The 25,749-nt window shown below is 42.8% G+C and overlaps 1 protein-coding gene across 2 annotated transcripts; it reads right to left on the reverse strand.

The window, feature by feature from the left end:
- Positions 1-1,376: 1,376 nt before the first annotated feature.
- CCT8 (chaperonin containing TCP1 subunit 8) lies at positions 1,377-13,605 on the reverse strand. 2 transcript variants are annotated; one of them, XM_084278440.1, is made up of 16 exons: positions 13,500-13,605; positions 11,704-11,794; positions 11,023-11,102; positions 9,702-9,851; positions 9,243-9,423; positions 8,537-8,598; positions 7,769-7,906; positions 7,147-7,325; positions 6,153-6,219; positions 5,985-6,072; positions 5,759-5,874; positions 4,478-4,549; positions 4,119-4,283; positions 2,794-2,913; positions 2,267-2,365; positions 1,377-1,596 (listed from the first exon to the last, which is right to left on the reverse strand). In XM_084278440.1, exons 1-15 carry the CDS (start codon positions 13,557-13,559, stop codon positions 2,273-2,275), a joined length of 1,662 nt encoding a protein of 553 aa, XP_084134566.1. In that variant the 5' UTR covers positions 13,560-13,605; the 3' UTR covers positions 1,377-1,596; positions 2,267-2,272. The 2 variants fall into 2 exon arrangements, with proteins under 2 accessions (XP_084134566.1, XP_084134567.1); XM_084278441.1 differs by lacking the exon at positions 2,267-2,365.
- Positions 13,606-25,749: the final 12,144 nt, after the last annotated feature.

A 25,749-nucleotide genomic window follows, 5' to 3' on the forward strand; every position in this document is an offset into this window, starting at 1 on the left:
TCCACTCCCTCCTGGCAGTGAAAGAGAGTAGCACTGGCAAGAGTAATAAAAGGATTAATTATTGAAGTGGCTTAGATTTCAAGCACAGTTCTCCTTTCCAGCTACTTGGGAGGCACACACACCCCTGGCTTTCCAAGAAGAATCTTAACGGGGGGCTTCAGCTGCAAGATGCCAGCGCTCCACATTGTGTGAGCTCATAGAGCTCTGAGTTTATTTTTAAGGCCATGAGGGTGAGATGCAGTTCACTTCTGCCAGGCTCCCATTTTGACAGCATGGAGACTGAGGAAGGGGGACAGAAGAGATGCACGCAACCCAGACCCCAGACCTGCTGCCATACAGCAGTATGCACATTTCAGTACTCATCTAACTTTTTACACTCAACTATTGGCTAAGGAGCATAATTGGGAGCACAACAAGCTGCTGCCAAGCGTAGACGATGCTTTCCTGAAGTCAGGAGCTCCCTGGCCCTGAGACTGCTGTAGTCTTCCCCATTCACTGTACCTGGGTAGAGGTGCCAGGGTGGGTGGGGTGGGCACAGCTGCACCCACTGCAAGGAGAGGGCGGATGGGCCAGGCACTGCACCTATCCAGCTCCAAGCAACTTGCTGCAAGACACAGCTGAGACTGTGGCAGCTTGAGGAAAGTGTGTAAGAAAGGTCAAAGTACTGCCCAGCAGTCAGGGGAAGTGTGAGAAACAGCCCTGCCAGCACTTATGTGAGAGGAAGAAGAGCTCCAAGCAGCCCCTGAAGAGACTACACTAGAGCCCCTGTGGGTCTGGAGAGGCCCATGCTGAACCCCTACCCTCCAGCCTTGAAGGCCCCCAAGGCAGGGCTGGTGACTGTGTGCCTTGAAAGAAACTAGAGTCTAGCCAGGGGAGCCCAGACCAAGGATCCCCGCACAGACTGCAGCCCACCAAGGGCCACAGATGTTCCCAACAGACTGCAAGCTGTACAGAGGGGTTCCCCGTGCTCAAAGCTGCTCGTGCAAGACCCTACACTGGGGGAGGCAAGCAGGGGAAAAGCATGCACAGGAAGGAGCAGCAGAGAGCAGTTGTTAAGGACTGATGGCAAGCACCACACCATGCAGAGGGGAGAAGCAGAGGGTGCTTTAGGTTTTGTTCTTGTTTACCACCCTGATTCTTAATTTAACTGGCAATAAATTAATCTTCCCTATGTTGAGTCTGGTTTGCCTCTGACAGTAATTGGTAAGCAATGTTCTTGTCCTTATCTCAACCCACAAACTTCTTCAACTTAGGTTCTGCCCCTGTCCCAGTGCAGAAGGATCACGAAGCCTGACCCCCACCTCCCCCTACACACCCACATCTTCACACACAGCGAACAACCGTGTTAGGCCACGGCCACACAAACAGACAGGTAACACTTTTAAACAGTGAGCACGTTTATTGAAGTGGTACAAGTTCTGCACTCTATTGGACACCATTCATAACTTAAAGGCAAAAGAGCTGGAATATTAAAAAAAACCCTCACATCATCACATCACTTTAGTACAGTTAAATTGTTCAATCATTTTGGTCTTCATCCCAGTCTTTCTTTCCTGATGGAGGTTTAGGGCCACCAGCTGGTTTTGCCATAATGATCTTGAAGAGAATAAGGAAGAAGAAAAAGGTACAGTTAGAATCGAGCCCTTACCCCACCTCTTATTTACAGCCACGCAATGCTGACTGTCAACATTCCCTAAATTCATGCAGCTTCCCTACTTGGAACCTAAGACAGTGAACATTATTATCCATCTAATTGAGACGTTCACACATTAGTTGGGGCTTTTTTTCCTAGAAGTGGCAGAAGCTGAGCCCTGTTACACAAAAAAGGGCTTTTACTTTTTTGCATGCAAATTAAAGACTTCAGTTAGTCTACAGAGTGAGTGCTGAAATAGGCTAATGAGTGACTGGATGCATGCTACAGAAAGCAGAATAATTTCCAGCTACTGTTCTGAATTATTGAGTCTAAACGTCCCATTGTAAAGCACAAAGTCCAACAGCACTGCCATGTTAAAGGCTGGTTTTCTACACCTGCTATGGTTACAAGTAAGGTAGAACTATAACTGCACTTGTCATCCCTTCAGTGAACATTTGGGTTTAGGAGTAAAACTCATTCACAAAGGCACAAATGCACAAGGCAGCAGTCAGCACGTGTCAGACGTTACGTGTTACGTGTCCTCAGGAAAGACCTCGTGTGCCCTGTGCTGGTCAACACACTCATGCACGAGCTGACAGGTGGAGGGCTCTGGGCTACACAAACACAGCTTACTGCATTCTACTTCTCAGGCTCATCTTTCCAGTCATCCTTATCCCAATGTCCTTGGTGCTTAGGGGCTTTCGGACCGCCTGCTGTTTTTGCCATAATAATCTACAGGAATTTTACACGCAAATACATCTTTGCCACAGTTCCACAAAATGCACAGTAAAGATTTCTGTCATTCAGATTACAGCCTCTGTTTTTCCTAAAAGCCAGATTTTCACGTAAGAACAATCTATGAGAGAATGTTTCTTAAATCTCATTCCTACAAAAGTTAGGGTAACTTTCTGGGTAAGAGTATCAACTGTCAAGTCTTTAAAAAAAAACACCCCCAAAACAAACCATGAAACAACAGTGCTCCTAAGGAAGCAGCAGCATTGCAACATCCCAAGTTATGATCTGTTGAACAAACTAGTTCCTGGCTTTCAGAAATAGGCAAAACACATTTTCAAGTCTCCTATTTTTATGCCTTGCATTCACAGAAGATTGATACTGAGTTCAAGGATTCAGTTCAGCACCCAAGTAACTTGTAAGCTTACCTGATCTACTCTTAGGACAGTTACTGCTGCATTTGTAGCTAGCTTGATACCCCAGGACTTTCCAAGGTACGTGTCTAACACGCCAGCTTCCAACATATCCTTCACAGCAGCAGCTTCAGCCTGTCAGACATGGGAAAACAACGTGACTCAAACCTCCTCAGGCTTCTACCTAGCAAGTTTTTGTGTTTGCAAGGTTACAGGTTTGGAACAATAACCACTTCTCTAATCTCATCTGCTGTCTCCAGAAAACATTCAGAAAACCAAAGTGCAGAACCTAGCAACAAGGCCAAGTGCACTTTGGTCACAATAACCCCAAGCAACACTACAGGCTTGGGGCAGAGTGGCTGGAGAGCTCCCTGAAGTAGAAGGACCAGTGGTTTTAATGGACAGCCAGCTGAACATGAGCTGGCAGTGCGGCCAGGTAGCTGAGGCGGCCAACATCTTTCTGGCCTGTATCAGGAATAGTGTACCCAGCGGAATAGGGAAGTGATAGTTCCATTATACTCAGCTCTGGTGAGGCCACATCTTGAGCACTGTGTCCAGTTTTGGGCCCCTCACTACAAGGAGGATACTGAGATGCTGGAGCACATCCAGAGGAGGGCAATGAAGCTGGTGAAGGGTTTGGAGCACAACCCTATGAGGAGCAGCTGAGGGAACTGGGGCTTTCTAGTTTTAAGAAAAGGAGGCTGAGGGGAGACCTTGTCACTCTCTACAACTACCTGCAAGGAGGGTGTAGAGAGATAGGGGTCCATCTCTTCTCTCAGGTAACAAGCAACAGGACAAGAGGAAGTGGTTTCAGATCGCACCAGGGGAGATTCAGGTTGGATATCAGGAAGAATTTCCTTACTGAATGGGTAGTCAAGTACTGGAACAGGCTGCCCAGGGAAGTCCTGGAGTCACCGTCCCTGGAGGTATTTAAAAGCCATATAGACGTTGTGCTTGAGGACATCGTCTAAAGGTGGACTGGGCAGGGTTAGGCTGTGGTTGGACCCTATGATCTTAAAGGTCTCTTCCAACCTAAGTGATTCGTCTATTCTAATTCCTCATCCATTAGCAGGAAGACTTAAATAATTACATAAGATGTTAACAGCCATCACGCCAGTTCAGTATCTCACTTGACCTCCTATACCACACTGAATTACTTGCTGATGTAAAAAGCCCCAGCATTTCAGTATAGTAATTCTAAGAAGTTACTCTCCTAGACCATGCAGCACAGCACTTCAGTGATATAAATTAATCTGTAAATATTTCATACTGATAGAACTGATACATTTAAATATAAACCTGTACAACAGAACACAAAGTAAAGTGAGACATTAATTTACCTCAATATCAAACCCAACATTTTTGTTCCCTTCCTGGTGCACAGCATAAAGTTTGGAGATGACTTCATTAGCCTTTACTCCAGAGTTTTCTGCCAGTGCTCGAGGAATGGCTTCAAATGCCTCAGCAAACTTCTTGATGGCATACTGGTCAAGCCCAGGACAAGTCTGAAGCAAAGTTGAAAACTGCATCAGCATTTCAAAACATAAACCAGGCTTTTTTCTCCATGATTTTTAACTGGTTTATATGCATTAATACAGGCACATATTTTGGTATAAATTAGTACGTATATATTTTTGTAAGTCACATACATATATGTGTATGTATGTAAAAAAAAAGTCAAAAAGCTCAATTACTGTACCTCTCCATAAGACGTGATTTGCTTGGCTAATTCAATCTCTGTTGCACCACCTCCAGGAACAAGACGTTTGTCCTATAAACAGACCAGCCCTCTATGTCACACAGACTTAATAAGAATCCCCTTCAGAACTAACATGCATTATAATAGAAATTTACCAGAATTTACTTTCATTCTAAACGTCTTTGAAGAAAAATAGCTTATTTTGGAAAAACAACAAACCAAAAAAACCCAAAAGAGAGTCAAAAAACACCAAACAAAACCAACCAAACTAAAATAACACACCACAAACACAACAATGCAGGGGGATTTTTGTCAGGGGGTGGGAGGTGGTGTGTATTTTTTTTTTAATTATTTCAACTCTACTCACTAACAATAGAACTCCAAGATTATCTTATATTTTACATTAACATGTTGGGAAACATGCAGGAAACAAATCTACTATACTATATACCTGTTGACATACTAAACTTGGTGTAAGTTGGTGGTTTCATTTGTTTTTATTTTTTAATAACCATTTTGTATACCATTCAGCAAACCACCATACATTGAAGAACTCCCTGTCTTTTCAACAGAAGAGGGATCATCATAAATCACATGTCAGATCAACCCCAGGAAACAATCATAACCACACAGTCTACGGCTGTTTCTGTACTCTACATCAATGTGCGTGTCTTGGTACATACAGGACATTAACTGTCCAACACAAGTTTAACATTCTTTGCATGAAACCATTTGTGTAAACACACATTTTCTTTTGTATGTACAAAAAGAATATTCAATTCCATGAAAGCTGTTTAGAAAAAATTCTGAAGAACTGATCTGTTCCATCTACAAAGCCTATCTGTACTATGTGGAAGAAGCATGTCTTGTAACCACTGAACTAGAAATTTAGTTTGCTCCTCCTGGTCCCCAGAGACAAACAAAGCTGTCCAGCTTTCTCCTGTGCCTGGTTTCCAAGGAACATTACAAACATTTAAGGAAAAGGTCAAATACCTAACTGCCATTAGACCACAGTACAACTAACCTATCTTCAAGAACCCACCTCATTACTAGAAAATTGAGCGCAGTACATGCTGAGCACCATCTCTTATGTACCCAGTGTTCACAAGGATGTCAGCAGCAATGTTTTTTACACCACCCTCTGTACCTCTCACGGTAGCTCCTAAGCTGATGATATAACTACCTGGGCACAGCTTTTGTAGCAACTGAGCACAATACAAGCACGAGTATTGCCTCAAACTGATCCCTAACTCGGTTTTTGTAAGTGTACTAGTTACCTACCCTTGTGAGTACTTTGAAAGTATTCACACCATCATCCACTGCTCTCTCTATGTCATCCATCAGATTGTCTGTAGAGCCACGAATGAGTATAGTAGAAATGGCAGCATCCTCCTTTTCTGTTCAGACAGACATGGGCATCACTGAAGTAAGTTTGTTCATGTGTGGGTAACATCTCACATCATACTTGTACAACAGCAGCATCGGGAGCTCTATAGAACATACGTACCATGCTTAAACACAACCACCTGTGTGTCGCCAACCTCTGACAAATACACACTATCGCAGTGACCCATTTCTTCTAGAGTAGGGGGAGTCTGCAAAGAAAAGCAGCAGTTAAGAGGTGAACCTGTCCATCAGTCCTCTCCCTTCTGTTCCTCTTTTGAAAAGTGCATACCAGTCTGGGTAGGGCTGTTGCACCAACAGTTTTGCAGAGTCTTCTCAGATCCCACTTCGAGTTCAACCTTTAAAAACAAGTTTCCAGAAAAAATAACAGATATAAGTAAACATTCTCTTAACTTGGCAGCATTTTATAAACTAGTATCTATCAAAATATTGAGTTATAAAAACAAACAGAGTTATAAGATACACTGGTCTATTTCTTTCAGGGTATAATGATCTATTTTCAGGGATGCCATCCAAAGACTATTTTCCAAGTAAATAGGTCAAATACATGGAAATTGTCAAACTTCATCTTCTAGTGCGTATGACTGGATCCTTACAGCATCTCTACAATGATCCTTCCAGAGACTGCAGTATCGTGCTCCATTTCCAGAAGTTCAAGCTTTTTGCACACCACCACCAAAGTTACAGCTCTCCACAAAGGCCCACTTACTTGTGGGAGAATTGAGAGCTGCTGCTGGGAATCTGACTTTATGTTGTACAGAATATATTTCAAGGACATATGAACATACCTTACAAGATAAGTAAGATCTAAGGCCCAAAAAAGTGACAGAAAAGTATTAAGGATTACTTCTTCTATCCATCAATACTTAAGCGACGCTCGAAGGTGCCTCTCATCATTGCTCTAAAGCATCACACAATGACTGTGACCAGTAGGAAGCACTACCTTATTGTGGTAGGTGCCTTTGAGGCCACATCCATCTTGAACAGATCCACCCATTTTTATACTCTTGATTTCAGTTAAAATAAAGGCACTTAAACCAGAACAACAGTACTGTATGTACAAGTTAATCCCTAATTATCCTTAACAAAGACGTGGAATACATCGAGAAACATAGGCTATGAAGCAACCAAACTGCAGCTCAGGTTTTCAACCACTACAAAACCAACCAGTCTGCAATATTTTGTTTTAATTTAAGAGGAAAGAGACAGGATGGCAAGACATTTCATAGATAGATTAAATGTTTTTATTCTCTTCTAGTACTTACCTGACTAACATAAGATTGTACTTGTTGGCGTAATGAAGTGCCATGTCTGCCACTTTGCCCCCTGTCACGACTACATTCGCACCACTATCAGCAATAGCTTTGACCTGCAAATCCATCAGGTTTTCTTCTCCCTTACTGAAATTCATCAGTTCTTCAGCGTTCTTTATAAGCACAGTGCCCTAGTAAAACACATACACTGTTACCAGCTCAGCAGTAACTACATGCCTCAAAGTTTCTGACAAACCATTTTGTCTCCCAACCTACCGGTAAACCTCAAGCCATCCTGTTTTACAATACTGCCACCCTTCCCAAGCAATGGGGTGAAACAAGTCAAAGAAAGGGCAATTCTAGCACTTTTAGATACCCTTGAGGTCCCAATGTTCTATCACATAGTTTGGCCCAAATAATCCAACAGAACCAACAACTCCCTAATCCCAAAAACCATGGAAAAGCAAAATTAGGTTCAGATGTTTCCTATGAACTTTTTTAAACTAATGAACTCAATATTATAAAAAAGAAATATCTTAATCACCAAGTGTCAAGAGTATTTTTATAGTTAAATCTAAAAATAAGAGCACATGAGCATAAATAGATACCTAACTTATTTTGAGCTTCTACATACCTTAGTTTCAGTTATCATACCATCAAAAGGGCAGGAATACACAGCTATTTTTGCATCTTTGACAGAAGTAACATCTCCTTCAGTTTCTTTTTTAAAAACCATGCCATGCAGTACTGAGGAAGCAGAGATACCAGCACCCTGAAAGGAAAGAAACAGAATGGGAGGACATCATATTTGTGATCATCTACTGTCAGAAGGCTGCACTACCCTGTATGAAAAGCAGTCCTTAGTCATTTGAATGTAGCAGCCTAAGGTTTCACCGCAGCATAAAGTCAGTCAGTCTTGAGCTGGTTTAGCAACATTAAACATTCTCTTACAGGTTCCCATTTTAAGATTAATTGGTGGTCCAGGCTAAGGCCTGGGGCGTTCGTTTTCCATGCTCAACTTGTTTTGTATTTATTAACAGTGAAAAAACACGGGAGGAGGCTAGAATTCATACTAAATCTAAGCTTGCTCCAATTCTACATATTATACTCAGGCTGAATAAAGAGGAAACAAGGTTACGCCACTACATTTCTGCCAGCCTGCACCTTAGCTTAATCTTGTGACTGTTTCTAAAATCAATCATTGCAAAAATGATTGATCAACATCCCTGTGTATAAGCTACTGAGTGCTAAACAAGGAATGTAAAGACCAATTTCCAAAACTTATTATGCATGCCACAAAAGAGATCAGAATAGAAAAAGCACTTTCAAAGTTCAAAGATTTCATTTTTTATTAAAACAATTTACTTTAACAATACAGCAAAGCTAGCTACTTCCAACTTACCACAATTTTGCACACTCTGATATTATCAACGTTGAAATGACCAGAATCAGGAAGAATAGAAACTGTCAGGCAGGAACGGGAAAAAGAAGAAAAAACACTCAATGAAATTGTGTTACATAATGAATAAAGCAGAACAATGACACCACAAATAATACCTGGAGTCTTTCTGAAATTCTAAAAGTCAGTGGTTTGACATACCTGACTGAATTTAAGGCAATTATAATATACCAATGGCTTGCATCAAGAGAACCAGGATTTTTTTTTTTTACAGCATAGCAATCAGAAAGCAACATGTACTCAGACCACTCAATTGATTAATACACGGACGTGCAAGAGTGAAGACTGACCCACAACACTGAGAAAACATTTCTCCCCCTTTCCACCATTCTGTGGCAACACATCTGAAGTGTCATACAGCTTTCTAACAATAAATAGAGGAAGAAAAACCTGTTTCTGCTTTAAGGAGACCAGAAAGCTATTTTCATATACATTTAGTAAAGAGCACAAACCTTTTCCAAGCTACAATGCCAATGAAGAGTCCAACACAAGAAACAGGATTATACCCATTTCAGAGGCTGAAGTACTTCATCCGAATCAACCTAGTAAGCCAATTGCACCTTTTATCTCGCAGGAAAGTATTAGTAATGATCACAGCCAAACTGAGTCAGATTTTCAGATGCATGCACATCTGTTCTTGTCCACTTACCACAGGCCTGAGCAATAAGCTTTGCCAGAAAATGTTCATTCCCATATTGTTTGCTCATCACTGAAGTGTGCAACAAAGATGCCACTTCTTCAACATCTCGGAGGTTCTTTGCAGAACAGCACACCAGGTCTGGAAGAATTTCTAGGGCTTTCTTGCAAGCCTTTTCATATCCTTCAATGACCTGTGCAGCAGATGATAAACATTGACTACACCACTTCACTATGCACCCATAACTGCCTGTGTCTCCTGTTCCAAGAGCTATGAACCATTAACCAGTCCAAAAGCTTCCAAGGGAAGTGAGCAATCACAAGCAGCGAAACATAAAACTGTTCTTCTTCACACATTTCTATCGAAAAACTACTTCCGAAGGAAGCAGTAATTCCCAATTGTGACTCAAGAATACCAACCAATGGCAATCCAAATTCAAGCTATGTGAATTGTAATAGTGATATAACTTGCCTCAGAGACTGACAGTCCCATCCTGAGAAGGTCTTCTGCTAACTCCAGAAGAACTCCAGCAAAAACAAGGACAAAGTTTGTTCCATCTCCAACTTCTTGTTCTTGCATATGGGAAGCCATCACAAGCATTTTTGCAGCAGGATGCTGGACCTTTAGAAGAAGTTATGCATCTTAGTTACCAACATTCTAACTAAACTACAGCTTCAGATTTTTCTGTGCATCCAGGATAAGCTTTCTGATTTCAAATTGTATCTAAAGATGGAAAGAACACTTAAAATCGTAAGAGAAAACTAGTTAAAATAATCCATGTTGTCAAGTTTCCCAGTAACTACAAGTACAAACATTGATTAAAAAGAAATAGTCAGATAGCACCCCCTCTACAACATGAATTAGACATCCCTGGTAACTGGTTCCAGGTTTTTGTTTTGGTTTGTTTCTTACAGAATGCAGTGGCTTCTCAATCAAGCTCTGCAACAGGAAAGCAGCCTGAAGTTTGGATCTTCAAGCTGAATTCCTCTGTATAACATGCAAAGTAGACATCTAAATTAGAGTTCAATTGCAGTGTTTTTATGCTTCAAAACTTCTTGAAGTGCTTCTTGCACTTCCTTTTCTTTCAAAGAAATGCAGTAAAAATTCTGTACTCTCTGATGTAACTAGAGCAGCTGTCATTTTATCCCAGAAAATCACAAGCAAGATTAAATATATTGAATCTGCAGATTATTTTTCAAAACCAGAACTAAGACTTCCATAGTTATTCTACTTATGCCAAACACTAACACAACGCATTAAGAAAGAAAATACGTAATAATTACACTGTTTCTATTAGTTAACTATATTAGCATATAAGAATTCAATAAAATGTGTTGCAATATACATGACTTCTATAGCAAGTGAAAAATTTAGGATAGGTCAGTCTTTTTTCCTACTTGCATTGCATTCACAGAGGATGCTGCCACATCCTCAAGTTTCTTAAAGCAAATTAGCATATTCTCAGCAGAGAAGAGAACATGGCAACCACCAATGCTGAGAGATTAACACAATAGTTTTGTCTAGACATCCCTTCTTCTAAATCTACACTGGGGTTCAGAGGAAGAAAGTAGACAAATATGTAATGCTGCTTTACAAGAGTTATAATCCTCAGTGTGGAAACAGCCCCTTGACTTTACTGAAATCCAGTGAAAAACATAAGTGATTTACAAAACTACACACGTTAATCACCTGGCAGGTTGATACGTATTTCCTTATTAACATTCAGAATGATAGCAGCCCAGGACAGAAATACTGCTTCACAACTGACATCTTCTGAAGCAGGAAAACTTACCTCAAGCTCTCTCAAGATAGTGGCAGCATCATTTGTAACAAAAAGCTTCTCCAGGTGATTGATAACCATTTTGTTCATTCCTAACAGGGCAGATTTTAAAAAAAAATCATTCGTTAGGCACCTTCTGTACACAAATACTGCTTCATAACTTCCTGGCATAGCTTACACTTTAAAACAGGAGCCCTGTCATAACTTAGGAAGCTAATTCACTTTTCAAAATAAGGCTTGGGAGTGTGTTACATTAAGGAGAAATCAGTGTTTCTGAATTAGCAGTTTTCTCTTCAAAATATTAGTACATCACTTTTAATTAGTCGATACTGAAGCACACCTTTTGTTTTAGTATCAGCTGACCAGACACTGAGTAGTTACGTTGATTACGACTACTTACCAAGTTACTGTCTTTCCTTTAATTTTTGTGGGTGTTCCATATAGCGGTAAGACAGCAAAGAGGACACACTATGTGGTAGTAAAACCTGGCAGAGGCAGGTACATTGTGCTTAACTCAAGAGCTAACAAAACCAAGCCTGATCTGCATAGACACAAAGACTATCTTAAGGGGTCTAGAGCAAGTCCAGTGTGTTTCTTCAAAAAACGAAGAGATGTTTCTTTGTCAAGGTAGACTTAGTTTTCAAATATAGCATTTTGCTCAGAAACACTATGGTAATTTTAAGATTTACTTACCATTTGGTCCATAAGCTGTACGGGTGGTTTGAGCAAGTTCTTTGCATGCCTGGATGTTCCTATAGACAGCTTCTTCTAGTCCTGAATAATGCTAAAAAGAAAAACATTCTGCTCAGAATTATGCTTTCCAACAAAACAGAAAGGGATAAACTAGTCATTTCTCATCAAACCAGAAATGATAGTCCATGATTGCTTTCAAGGAATTTACATTTGGTATTTCACTTAAAATTTTAAATGGAACCTGAACCTTACCCAAAGACAGTGAGAAAAGAACTACTATGTACTCCCCTTCTCAACCAGGTAGCTCAGCAGGCACAATCTGAACAGTGGCTCAATCTGCGATACACTTTGCATCTAAGTCTTTCAAAAAAGTCAGCAGCATGTCAGAGAATTAGAAAATAACCAGCATCAATAGGATAAAGGCAAGGGTTTTGTAGACATGTGTTTTGTACATGCGCTTTACTCCCAACTCTGCACTTCACAAGAACCATTTAACTCAGTTCTACACTCAAATGGTTTGAAAACTCAGATGCACAATGATTTGAAAAGTATTTGTGTTTGAGAAGTCAACCAACCTGGCTTCTAGTTTGGAAGCTTTAACAAAAGGAGGGATCTCCAGAAAGGGCCATAAGAAACAACTGGGCAAAACCTATGATGTGGTCCATAAGAGACAGGAGAACGGTACTCTCCAATTACTTGTTAAATACAAAACAAAACACTTCAGAATGCCAGCTGCCTCCTTGTTTTGCAAAAGGCAGGTTTGCTCCTAAATTCTCTATCAGACAGCCAGCATGAGCCACTCTGCTTCCCTGCTCTCGCCCTGCACTTGACGTACGCCATTGTCTCCAAGGAAGGGTCACAAGAGAGGGCTTCCCAGTTGCAAATCTCACTTTCCTTTCTGTTAAACAACAGCACCAGACATTTTATTATTTTCCCCGCAGTAAAATCACCTTGCTGTCTATCCACTTCTTCTACGAAGGCTTTTTGCTTTTTCTAAGTAAGCGTAGTCCTCGACTACGACCAAAATCTACGCGAGGCGAACGTTAAATACGCCAAAAACGGATTCACGGGGAAAGGAACGCAGGGAAGTGCTGTTGCTCCACACTTCTGGCTAAGGTCATTTTCTCCCAGGCGCCGCTTAACAACGGCAAAGCAGCAGCGGTGTGCATGGCATCAAGCCGGCCGCTTCTGAACCGCTAGATCCATAGCTGCCGGCGTCACTCTGCTGACCGACACCTACCAACGCCTCTCACATAAAACCAACCCAGCGAACAAAAACCCAGCAGAGACCAAATCCCCGCCTTCCTCACATCGCTCTCCCGGCCGAGCACGGCTCAGGCGGGCAGCGCGGCCGCCGCCCGGCGATGCGGCGGGAACCCACCACCGCACGTCCCCGGGGGGAGAGAAGCGGAGGCGGCGGCGGCTCCGGGCAGGGAAGGGGCAGAGGGCCGCCGGCCCCAGCAGAGCCTTCTCGAAGGCCGCGTGCGCCAGGCGCCGCCCTCCGCCGCCCCGCGCGATGAGCCGAGGCGCGCGGCAGAGCCCCAACCGCCGCCCCGCCACGGCCGCCGAGGGACCAAACCGCAGGGGGGGGAAAGGGGATGGGGGTGTGGGGCGGGAGGAGTAAGGGCGGAGAGCGCGAAGCCCCCCCAGGACCCCGCCCCGCGGGACGCGTGGAGCCACCGGGCCCCGCCGGCCTTCCCGAACCTTCCCCGCGCCGCCACGCTAAAGGCTTCGCCGTCCGCCCGCCTGCCCGCCCGCCCCCCCACGCCATCCTCCGGGGAGGCTCAGCGCCTCACCTTCGCCCCCTCCTTCAGCATCTGGGCGAAGCCCGGGGCCTTGGGGACGTGCAGCGCCATCTCCGCGCTCTCCTCCGCTCCGCTCCAGCCAGACACGGGTGCCGCGCGCGCGGGACGGCGGGAAAGAAGGGAGGCGCAGGCGCCGTACGGCGACCAGGCCACCCGCAGGCAGGAGGAGTTGCGCGCGGGGAAGTCGATGGCGGGGCGGGTTGCGAGGCGGCGTCAGGCGCTGCCGGTGCCCGGCTGTGTGCTTCCTCCGAGTCAGGCGGCGGGTGGCGCTCAGGCTTCGGCGGAGCCTCAGGCGAAAAGCCGTGCCGGGCCCCGCCCCGCACCCTCTCGCCTGGCGTGTCCCGGCTGAGCCCGGCAGAAGTCCACCCGCCGCCAGATAAAGGTCTCTGGGTTTCTGAAAGAGAGTGAAGCTTGGTAGAGCGGGTAGCTCTGTCGATTGACTCAGAGGCTGCTCACTTGAAGGGTGACTGGCTTCTCCGGGGAATTTTGCTTTAGGTAAAATGAAACCAACCGAAGCCGATGGTTGATCTCACTTTTACAGTAGCGTTTTGTGGTGGTTTGACCCTGGCTGGTGGCCAGACGCCCTCCAAAGTCGCTCCATCACTCCCCTTTTCAGCTGGGTTAGTTCTACTGTTCTGTAATACTTAAATCATTTTTAACCCGTAACACAACATGGCAGCATAAAAATGAGTGGTGATAGAAAGCAAAACTATATAAAGCAAATTTTAAAAAAAATCTTTATGTGCTTTTCCTAGAAGTACTTAGAGGCAGATGCCACTTGAAGCAGAAGAGGAACCTATTCAGCCCCAACTATCGAGACCAAGGACTGTGGGCACTTCCAAAGGAAGCACTAGGATTTGTCATAGGGAGCACAAGCTCAATTATCCCTCTCCTCTCTTCTGTATCTGCACCATGGTATAGCCAGGGGAAAAGGAAATGGCCATCCTGTTCTACAGCCAAGATACCAGAAACTGTATTTCATAATGCAACTTCTGTCATCTGTTGTTGGTCCTGGAGATCAGAGGAGGTGCTTAGTCCTATGTCAGTGCAGAAGACTTTTCACTGTCTTCTGTGTCAGTGCAGAAGACTCTCATGAGCACAAAGTCATGGGCTTTATATCAGTTAGCTGAATGCAATCTGGTCAGAAACATTCATTTTAGGGTAGAGAGGAAAGATGGTTCAAGTGGTTAGACTGCTGATTAGTAACTGCAGGATGCATTTTGATTCTCTGTGACTGATAACCTACATGGCCTCAGGCAACTCTCTAGTGATTCATCAACACTTAAGTTTTGTCATTTATTAAGTTTCTATTCTCAGTGCCATCATCTGGATGCAGCTACCTCATTGTTGCAGGACTTAACATGAGAACACTTCTGTCCAGACAGGAAAGAGAATTGTTAAATGATGAAATAGCTTCCTGGAAATGTAGCAGTCTTCAGTCAAGAACTCCATGGCTCTCATACCATAGGATCCTATCACTTGCCTAGGTGGATTACTAACCTGGGCTTAAATGACGATGCCCCAAATAGTATTGACTTGTATTTAAAATGTTTCTCAGTTCATTGGTATACACTGGTATTCTCCTTCCTTGGTTTTCACCAAAACAAGTAACAGAAGAATTAAGGCAATTGCATGTAGGATGCTAGAGAGGTGGGTTTTTTACTATTAAAATCACTTTCAGGTTTACATTCATTATGACCTTTCCAAAACAAGAAAGGCTGTTTATTTTTTCATAACTTCTGAACTCTGTTCTCAGATTTTTCAGGGATCATCTCTCCAAAGCACTTGCTTCATCAGAATCTTGGTAAATGTTAGCTCAGAAATTAAATCAAGGGTTATTATTGCCTGGCAGTGTGGTGTGTTAACCTTGTGAACGTTCATCCTACTGAGAAGGTGACATTCCCTTTCTGAGTCTTCAATAATTAAAATGCTGTTATTTAATTAGTGTCTCAAGTGATTATACAGAGGAAATGTAGATTGCATAATGTTGGAACTACAGCAGAAAGCAAAATCAGCTCACGCAGGCCAACGCTAACCATCTCAGCATAGCGTGGCACTTCTTGTTACATTGACTGAGCAAAATAAGCAACTTTGGGGTGAAAGACTCAGCTCTTACTCAGCACTTCAGCTGTCCAGCTCACTCCAGTTTAGGCTTCTTCCTAAGTGTTGCTTTTGCTGGGAGAAGTAAATTCACCCATGTTTGGTTCTACTCCAAATATTGCAGTCATAAACCCAGGGTCGCTCAACAATTTCACATTCCAGGTCCAGTATTTTAAGCAAGGACAGTGACCACAAAGGCAGACCCCTCTCTTGCTGCTTATTTCACCTCTGCATTCACCTTCCCCTTCTCTCAAATCCTCTCTGGCCAAAAATTTGTGCACCCATGCGATGAACCAGATTAGGGAAGTGATCTGCATTAAGACAAACCCAGAAGAAGCCTGGCCAGCTTTCAGCTTTCCTGCTCTCTATGTGGCCATGGAGAGCCTTGGGCTGGCACAAGGAGAGATGAAGGGGGGCAGGGCAGCAGGCCCTCTGCGGCAGTGCTGCCTTGTGCTAATGTTAAATATTCCTGGAAATGCCCTGATGGTTCAGTGCCTTTATTGAAGCTAACACTCTCTACATTTTTTAAAGCCAGAATATCACTAAAGCTAAAATATATGTATGTTTGTGATTATGAATATATACATGGATATTAATCTGTATTAAACTATCATTAAGACCTCACTTGCTGTTATAATCAGGAGTTATTTGGGACTTGCTGTCTAATCACGACTTTGACACGGCCTTGATCTTTTTTTAGCTACTCATCTACACCATTTATATTCTGCACAGACATTGCCATGCTAAAAGACCATCCAAAGGTCAGAGGGTTGGCTATTGGCAGTTGGCTGCCCTTTCACCAGCCAAAATCTATTACTGTACACATGGAAATCCCCAGCTTATCTGTAGAAACATGTTTGTCAAATTCTAGGATGGTAAAATTTTAACAAGATCTTGGGAAGTTCATAAGAAGGACAGAATGTTAAATTCTGTTTGCTTATTTGGCAGTGGGAACATGAGCAATTGGAAAACAAGGTGATACGCGGAAAACACACTTTACAACTTAAAAAGTTATAAAGAAGGTATGTTTAATCGCCGGCGGACGCACGGGGGATAGTTCCTCCAAAGACGTGCGCAACTAGTACAGTAACGCACCCATATTTATACAGCCAATCGTACAAAATTAATAAGATTGCCCAACACGCCTATACATATGCATGACCTGTCCCGCTTCGTATTAAGATGAGTGTTTCCATTGTCTCCTCCTAGTGGCGCAGGCGCAGTGTCTTTTGAGGGTGGTCGACCAGGCACCACGCCACCAGTCTTCTTCGGGTCGTTTACCTATCTTAAGCAGGCCATCCATGGAATAAGGAGTGTGACATTCCTACTGGCCAGACCCTCAACCAATATCTCTGGTCATTTACCTATCTTAAGCAGGCCATCCATGGAACAGAGTGCGACATTCCTATAGCCTTCTTATAACAAACAAACATTCCTCATTTCAAAGGGAAGAAAAGTGTCTGCTGAAGTTGTGAACATGCCATCTATGCCTGAGTTTGTCCAACAACACTGACATCTGGCCAGTGAAACAATGTGAGTGGCGTGTTGTGGGAAGCCTGAGGACCATACCTAGAATGCAGAGAAGCACGATTATACCTGAAACTCAGAACTGTGAACCACGTAGGGCTGAACAGTCAGGGTGAACATAATTCTCCTAGTAACAGCAGCAGCAGTTGCATCAGCTTTTCCCAGATTGTGCTTATCTCACTTGTGACATAACGAGGAGCATTCTAATCAACTAGAGCACTTCTAATCAACTAAGTATTTCTTAGGTCATTGGTCCGCAGCTCCTGGGTTAAATGCTACCCTCATCAGGGTGTTATCTCGCTTGCTGGTGCAGAGGATTGCGACCCAGACAGGAAAGAAAGATTTCCTTACCATTTGTGTATTCTTACCTCAGTGCATGTGCTTTCTGCTCGGGCTAATCCAGTTATCTTGAGTCACTGGAAAGCAGTTCTGGGGATTTTAGAGGAGTATTGCCTCTGCTTGGGATCAGTAGATTACATTGTTTGAAATTGTTGACATATTAAAATAGTGATGACAGTCCCCAGCTGAGTTAAGGATCCAGTATGTTTAATTCTACCTGTACCAGGGGCAAGACTTCAGAGGATTAAACAAACAAGATTGGAAAGGATGATACTCTCAGAACAGAATCAACGCTGTTTGTATTGATTTTGTATTGCGGGTACATTCATGGTATAAAGTCATGGTGTGAGACTGGTATAGTGCACACCAAAATACTACTCAAGACCATCTGCTTCAGAAGAGAAAGCAAATTTATGGAGTTCTTTCTGGTTTTGATGTCACAAGAAAGAAAGCATAATTGGATGAAAATGATGTGTCTTCTAGATGGTGAGTTCTGTTTTGCATAAGGATGTCAAATCCAGTATCAGATAAGCGCTAGAGAAACATCTCTCTTCAGTTCTCAAAGGGATCATATAGGAACTCTTTTTCTAGTGGAGTGCACATAAACCTGGAAATACTTGGAAATACAAGACAACTTATCAAAAGTTTGGCTGTTGTTGGGGTGGAAAGAATTTATCAGTACCTATGGGGTGTGGGAACCTGGAGAACATCTAACTGAGGAGTGAGGGAAACAGCAATTTTAAGCTGTGATTAGGGAAGATGGGAGGTAGTGTCAAGCTCAGTATTGAATATCTAAAGACTTCTGCAGAAATAGCACCCAAAGGAGGTCATGAAGAGGAAAATAAATGACAACTGCCTGCTGCCCCCTGGAAACAAGTTACTACCACACTTGATTTCCATCTTTCGGCTCTGCACTTAGGAATAAACAGAGCCAAAGAGTAAGGTTCTGAGATCAAAACCACAGGTTGTGTTGTTTGGCACCTGGGCCACTGAGATCTGTCTTCTTCTTCCTTCCTGTCATGTCTTGATTTGGGCGACCAATCTGGAAGTTTCTGAGGATGGTCTAAAACAGTACTAGATCTTCATGAAAAAGACAGAGGTTTCCCCAATTATTAATATTTTTATCTACCCAATTTTAAAGACCTTTTCCATGTAACTACACATTTTCTCTCTTATATTGTTCCCATTCTTATTTGGGGATTAATTTTAGCATTTTTAATCATGTGTCGTCAGAAAATGCCTGTTGAGAAACCCATTAATTCTCCAGAACTCAGGTTTGTATAAATTTGAGACATACTCCAGTTGATAAAGCCAAACAACAATTTATTAATTAAGCAAGCCCGCAAGATATAGGCAAATATCAGCGCTGGGCGTCCGGAGGAGACCCTTGCTCCTGCAAACGGCACGCCCCTCACCCTTCTGGAGTCCCCTTTTTATAGTCCTGTAGTTCCGGGTACACGTGGCATATTCCAGTGTTTTTCTGTAGCTGTGTAAGCTGGTAGTGGGGGTCGTCCTGGTCCCCCGTAGTCCTCCTCTACGTTGTGTTCAGTATCTTATTTGGTTAACTCATTTAATCCTATCAGGATGTTGCTAGTGATAAAACAATGGTTCCCCTTTTGACCTGGTTACCTATTCACAGCCATAGTCTACCACAGGCACCAACTCAGCAAGATCTGAAGTTCTTTCAGGGTGTTACTAGTGATGGAACAATGGTTCCCCTTTGCCCTAGTTGCTTATTTACAGTCATAGAAGGTTTGAGAACAATTACTTATTACAATCCCCCCTTTCAATTTTGACCAATTTGTTTCTCAAACCGACTAACAGCTTTTTGAGATAATAGCATCGATGCCTCTTCTTTTTCTAAATCGGTTTTAGGTCATCATTCAAGAAACATTAACGTGATCACCTTCGTTACATGGGTACTTGGCAGCATCTATGTATATACAATAGCTGGTATTCAAAGAATCCATTAATTCCAGTTCCTGTGGTTCTGGACCAATTGGGACTCTATCATCCCAAGAATCATACCTTGTCATGCCCTCACTGGCATTATAAATATAAGGACATCTTGCTATTTTACTCATTGCAACCTCAAAAACTTTCCAGGTGGAACTATTCAGTGGCACTCCTACCAAACATGTGATAAATGGAGTACTTGGTGTGGCAAGACTAGCACAAAAAGTAGTAGCATTCAAAGCTTGAGATAATGTAACCCAATACGTTTTGCCTTGGATCTAATGCGGTCCCAGTCCCCAAATAACAAAATACAAAATTAAAATAAATCTATAAAAATACAATTATTAGCCCCCCCTTTATTTAAGGCAATTGGTGGGTTCATAATAACTATTCTAGAGTGGTGATGCTTGGACTCAATCGTTTTTGTTTGGTATTTTCTGGTTCTTGGGTATCTGGTGCCTTTTTCAGCCTTGGTGTATGGAGCCATCTCGTGATAGGACTGGAGGGCTTAATACCCCACGATTTCCTTATGCCTCTGCCTCCTTTGCCTACTCCGTTGCTTGGAGCAGCAAGGTGTTCCATCTTCTCGGCAGCAGTCATAGTCTTCAGGGGTTCTTCCTGTCCTCAGCTTACAAGTGTTATAGGCTTCCCAATTTTTATGTTTCACTTCCAGGGCTGAACAATCCAAATGTTTCACCTGGGACCGGCACACTACCCGAATTATTTTTGGGCTACCTTGTTTATATTCATTAGGATATGTACAACCTAATTTGGGATTTATCCCTTTTGTATATATCCTCCACCACTCTTCAGACCCTTGGATAATCTCTCCAATTTTACTGCTAATTTAAGGGTTAATTCGGTTAGTTTTCTTTCTGCCCAATAACATTTTTCACAAATGTCTGGGGTATATTCTCTTTCTCTATAATGTACCCACCAATTGTCTTTACACACTCGACACTCAAAACAAAAGAAAGTATAACATATACATCCAACATTTGAACAAAATAAATTGTCATTCATAGACAGTTTTACTCGCTGGTTCTTCGAAAGGTGGCGTTTAAGTTGTCAGGATTGTTTGTAGTTTCCCACCGAGATTCTCGAACCGGTCTTTATTCTGCTCGTGTGTGTCTAACCTCTTTCGGCCGTTCAAACCGCAGTATCTGTGGTAAGCAACACAAGAGAGGGTCCCTCCCCCCCGGTATCTTTTTTTCTGAGTTGTTGTTTATTGACCTTCTGGCATGTCAGGCACTTTCCCACCATCCTTTTGGCGATTTTATAAATTCCAATACACATATACTTGGTTCCAAAGTGGTCCACTAGTGCCTGTACTACCCAGTGGGTAAATAAACGGAGACCTGTTGGCAAGGGTATGTCCCTCAAGTCAGGTCACACTTTAATATGATATTCTATTATGTCTAAGCAGTTATGCTCAAGTTCTTGGTTATTAGTCTCCCCTTTTGATAAAAAGGTGGCAGGATTGAGGCATGATCCAGCAGTTATAACTAAATCATCTTTTTCCATTAAAATTGCCTCATACTTCAAAATCCTAGAATCAGTGAGACCTCTTCCTGCCTTCTGAGTCAGAATTGTCCTTACTTGATGTGGAGTGCTTACTATAAGTGCTCTTCCAAAAGTTAGCCTTCTGCTTTCTACCACCAAGAGGGCTGTGGCTGCTACTGCCTGTACACATTCAGGCCACCCTCGGGATATTGGGTCCAGCAGTTTAGATAAATAGGCAATTAGCTGTCGTTTGCCTCCCCACTTTTGAGTAACCTCCCCCCCCCCAGGGCTGTTTCCTTATCTATGGTAGCAAACAAGTGGAATGGTTTGTTAAGGGAGGGCAGTGCCAACACAGGAGTAGTGATCAAGTTTTGTTTTAATCCTTGTATTAATTCTTTTTCTTCATTACTCCATACCAAGTCATTAGGCTCTTCTAACAATTTAAAATATAATCCCTTTGTTTTTAGTACAAATGATTCAATCCATAGGCGACAATAGTCTGTCAATCCCAAAAATTTTCACAGCTCTTTCTTAGTTTTCAGGAGAAGTAACTCAACTACTCATCTTCTCAGGGTTTATTTTCTGTCTCCCTTCACTGATTAGATGTCCTAAATATTTAACTTTCTTTTCCATGTACTGCAGTTTGGTTTTTTTGATACTTTTAGTCCCTGTTTACCTAGGAAATTTAGCAAAGCATTTGTTGTTTCCTTTACGATTCTCTTATTTTTCCCTGAGATTAAAAGATCATCTACATATTGTAGAAGGGTGACTTCAGTTGGGACTTTAAACTTTTCTAATACTTGTTTCAATGCTTGTCCAAATAAATTTGGTGATTCAGTGAATCCCTGAGGTAAAACTGTCCATCTAAATAAATTGTTGCTTTTGTCCTGTGAAAGGATCTTCCCATTCAAAAGCAAACATGTCTCTACTATCAGGGTCCAGTGGACAGGTCCAGAAAGCATCTTTTAAATCAATCACACTAAACCATCTGTGGTCATCTGGTATTTTACTCAATAGAGTGTAAGGTTTAGGAACTACTGGGTGACGCACTTGAACTATTTGGTTTAACTGTCTTAAATCCTGTACCAAAGGATATGACCCATCGGGGTTTTTGTTTGTTTGTTTGTTTGTTGTTTTTTGGTTTGTTTTTTTTTTTTTTTTACTGATAAGATTGGGGTATTAAAAGGAGACATACATGGTTTCAGAAGCTTATCCTTAATTAAACTCTCTATAAATGGTTGGAGACTTTTACAGCCTTCCAATGAAATAGCATACTGTTTTTGGCAAATAATTTCATTGTCCCTTTTAAGTTTAATCTTTAAAGTGGTAATGTTTAATCCACCTCGATTACCCTCTCGCACCCACACTATTGGATCAATTTGGTTTTCATCTTCCTCTGTTAGTAAAGACATGGATACCACAATTTGGTCATCCTGGGTTTTCAATTCCAATCCTAATTGTATTATCGAATCTCTTCCCAATAAATTAGTTCCGGAATCAGGGATATATAAATTGCCCACAAATTTTCTCATCACCTAATCTTAAAGTGGTATTTTCAAACATGGTGACTGGGAATCCTTTCCCTTTTACCCCGATACAGTTATACTTTGGTCTGATAGCTTCAGTCCTTAAGGTATAAAATTTAAGGAAGTCCTAGAAGCTCAACCAGGGAGACAACGTCCTCCTCCTGGGGTCCCACCTTCAATTTTATCAAGGGTTCTTGGTAGGACCTTAAATTAATAAACCCCTGACTTCCCTATTCATGTTCAAAGGACATGAAGGGAATGACCCTTTCTTCTTTTCTTAGCTCAGGACATTCTCACTTAAGATGTCCCTGTTTGCTACACCCCTAACATCCTGCTGAGAGAAAACCAGCCCATAGGGATTGCCAAAGTTTTCCCCTACCTCCGCCAATTCCTCCTTCATTCACGTTTCTCACACCCCTCCCACTTCCTTTTGTCCAGCTTTTCCTTCTATCTCTAGGTGAGACTGGCTCTGTTCTTTTCTTTACTACCTCATCAACAGCAGATACCATCACTTTTGCTTTCTGCTTCTGCTTTTCTTACTCTCTTTTCACAAACACTTTCTGAGTCTCTCTTAGTAAATCTTCCAAAGATCTTTCACTCCAACCATCTATCTTCTGTACCTTTCGCCTAATATCAGGTCATGCTTTAGTCACAAAATAAACTTTCAGAAGACCTTGTGCTACAGGATCTTCAGGATTCATACCCGAATATTTTCTCATTTGATCTCTCAGTCGCTGTAAAAACACTGAGGGTATCTCATCTTTTTCCTGCTCAATCTCAAAGGCTTTAGTAAAGTTTTGAGACTTAGGAGCAGCCTCCTTTATACCTTCTATGATTAGGTTTCTTAAATCTCCCATGTTAAAACAGGCTGTTTCTGCTAGTTGGGGTAGCAAGTATTGTGATCAATTGCTCGCAGAATCTTTTCCTTTAGGCTTTGCACATAGATTTTCAAGCTATCAGGAAGACCCCTAATCAGTGGTTTAAGGTGTGGCAAGGGGAATGCCTTGCCTCCATGGCTCATACATGCTTGAATACACACAGCCTTTTTGCACTGATTCTGCCAGCCCAGATAATTTAATGGAGCCAGCAGTTTTTCACCTAATCCTGTCCCTGGGGTAAGGGACAAGATCAGTGCATCTCAAGATTGCAAAACTTATCTATCCCCCAGGCCAGGGAAGAAGCATCATTAGAGATACTGACTGCCTTAGAGGCGGCCATCCTATAATTACGTACAAACTTCACAGGGGCAATACATCCTGAGAGGGCCACACTGTAGTATCCAAATTTCCCCTGTTCACTCTCAGGAGGTCACACTGTAGTTACACAGTTTACGTTACCCATATCATACACTCTTTATTCTTTCATCGCCTAGACAGCTAGTCCCCTCAGTGGGCAATCATTAACCCCAAAGGACTGTCTGGCGGCTTACCGTGTAGCACTACCCTTGGGCTACCCATGGGATCAGACAGCTTGCTCTTCTTCTGTCCCATCGTCTGGAGCGCACTCAGTCAACAATATATTCACTCGCTTCCCCTGGTTCGTGGCTCACGCCCTCGCGGGCAATGAGAACCACACTACTGAGGGTCCGCACTCGCTTGGGGAATGCGAGCTGCCGGTCCCCCTCTCATGCACACACACACTCGCCGTGCTTCCAGGATCCCCGACCCAGACCGAACGGATTTCCCCCCCAGATACTCACGCGTCCTGCGTCTTCGTCCGGACCTTTGTGCACAAAGTTTATAGGGTCTGCCGGCCTCCTTTGCCTAATATCTTGGAATTTGGGTTCGTCGGTGCAATCGAGATGGGAAATGGGCTACCAAGGCCGCCAAACAACAGGCGGGGCGCCTCCCTGATAAGACCAAGAGTCCCATCTCGTGAGTTGCATCCGAGTCACGGCACCAAATTGTTATAAATTTGAGACATACTCCAGTTGATAAAGCCAAACAACAATTTATTAATTAAGCAAGCCCGCAAGATATAGGCAAATATCAGCGCTGGGCGTCCGGAGGAGACCCTTGCTCCTGCAAACGGCACGCCCCTCACCCTTCTGGAGTCCCCTTTTTATAGTCCTGTAGTTCCGGGTACACGTGGCATATTCCAGTGTTTTTCTGTAGCTGTGTAAGCTGGTAGTGGGGGTCGTCCTGGTCCCCCGTAGTCCTCCTCTACGTTGTGTTCAGTATCTTATTTGGTTAACTCATTTAATCCTATCAGGATGTTGCTAGTGATAAAACAATGGTTCCCCTTTTGACCTGGTTACCTATTCACAGCCATAGTCTACCACAGGCACCAACTCAGCAAGATCTGAAGTTCTTTCAGGGTGTTACTAGTGATGGAACAATGGTTCCCCTTTGCCCTAGTTGCTTATTTACAGTCATAGAAGGTTTGAGAACAATTACTTATTACAAGGTCAGCGGGAGTCTCTTGGCCCCTCTGTCTCTAAATTGGGCCCAGGGTCTGCAGAGCACTTTCCTTGCTGCTGGCATATATTGTGACCCACCAGCATGACCTGGGGAACATCTGTGTGTCCTGTTATTTCCTGGCTACTCTGTCAGCCCCATGTATCTTCCAGCCTGAATCCATGCTTGGTTGTGAATCAGAAGAATTCCAAAGACACATGAGCACTGCATAACCGTGGGGCTAAAACATGACATCTTCCCAGCTGTAGCTGAGAATCATAGTTCACATGGTAGTGCATCATCTTTCCTACAGTATTCTTAAATGTTTAGAGAAATATTAATGAACAAATGCTGTGCACATCTGCAAAGCAGGAGATCCTGTACTACATTGTACAGACAAGGGAATCATGCCATGGTGTAGTAAGGACCAGAGGCCACGGGATGGATTCATGCCAAAAGTTGGGGCTGTCGTACGGGACTTGTTCCCAGTAATGCCTGCTAAATCCCAAAAGTGTGATCTTGTGTCTGAACAGCAGGCGCGTCACCTGTTGCCTAGAAAAACCTGTGAAGTTGAACACTGCACCGGTACTGTTTACATTCCACAGAAGAGAAAAATAGGTAGATATATACATATATATATATGTTTATATGAATAAAGTAATTGTGGCCAGTTGCCAAGGTACCATTTAAGCAGCGCAATGCAGTTTACACATTAAAGGCTCAGCAGAGAAGGTTTCCTAACGAACACCTTCAGAACAGGTAGTTGTGAATGTACCAGCATTGTACTGCACACAACAAATAAAAGTTAAATGTCCTGGAGATTTAATAAGAAAATCACCCTGATGTACATCTGATCAGCAGGAACTAATGTTTGCAGTGTGTGCTACGGTGACA

Source organism: Gallinula chloropus (genome assembly GCF_964237585.1).
Source record: "Gallinula chloropus genome assembly, chromosome: 1".
NCBI classification, from domain to species: Eukaryota; Metazoa; Chordata; class Aves; order Gruiformes; family Rallidae; genus Gallinula; species Gallinula chloropus.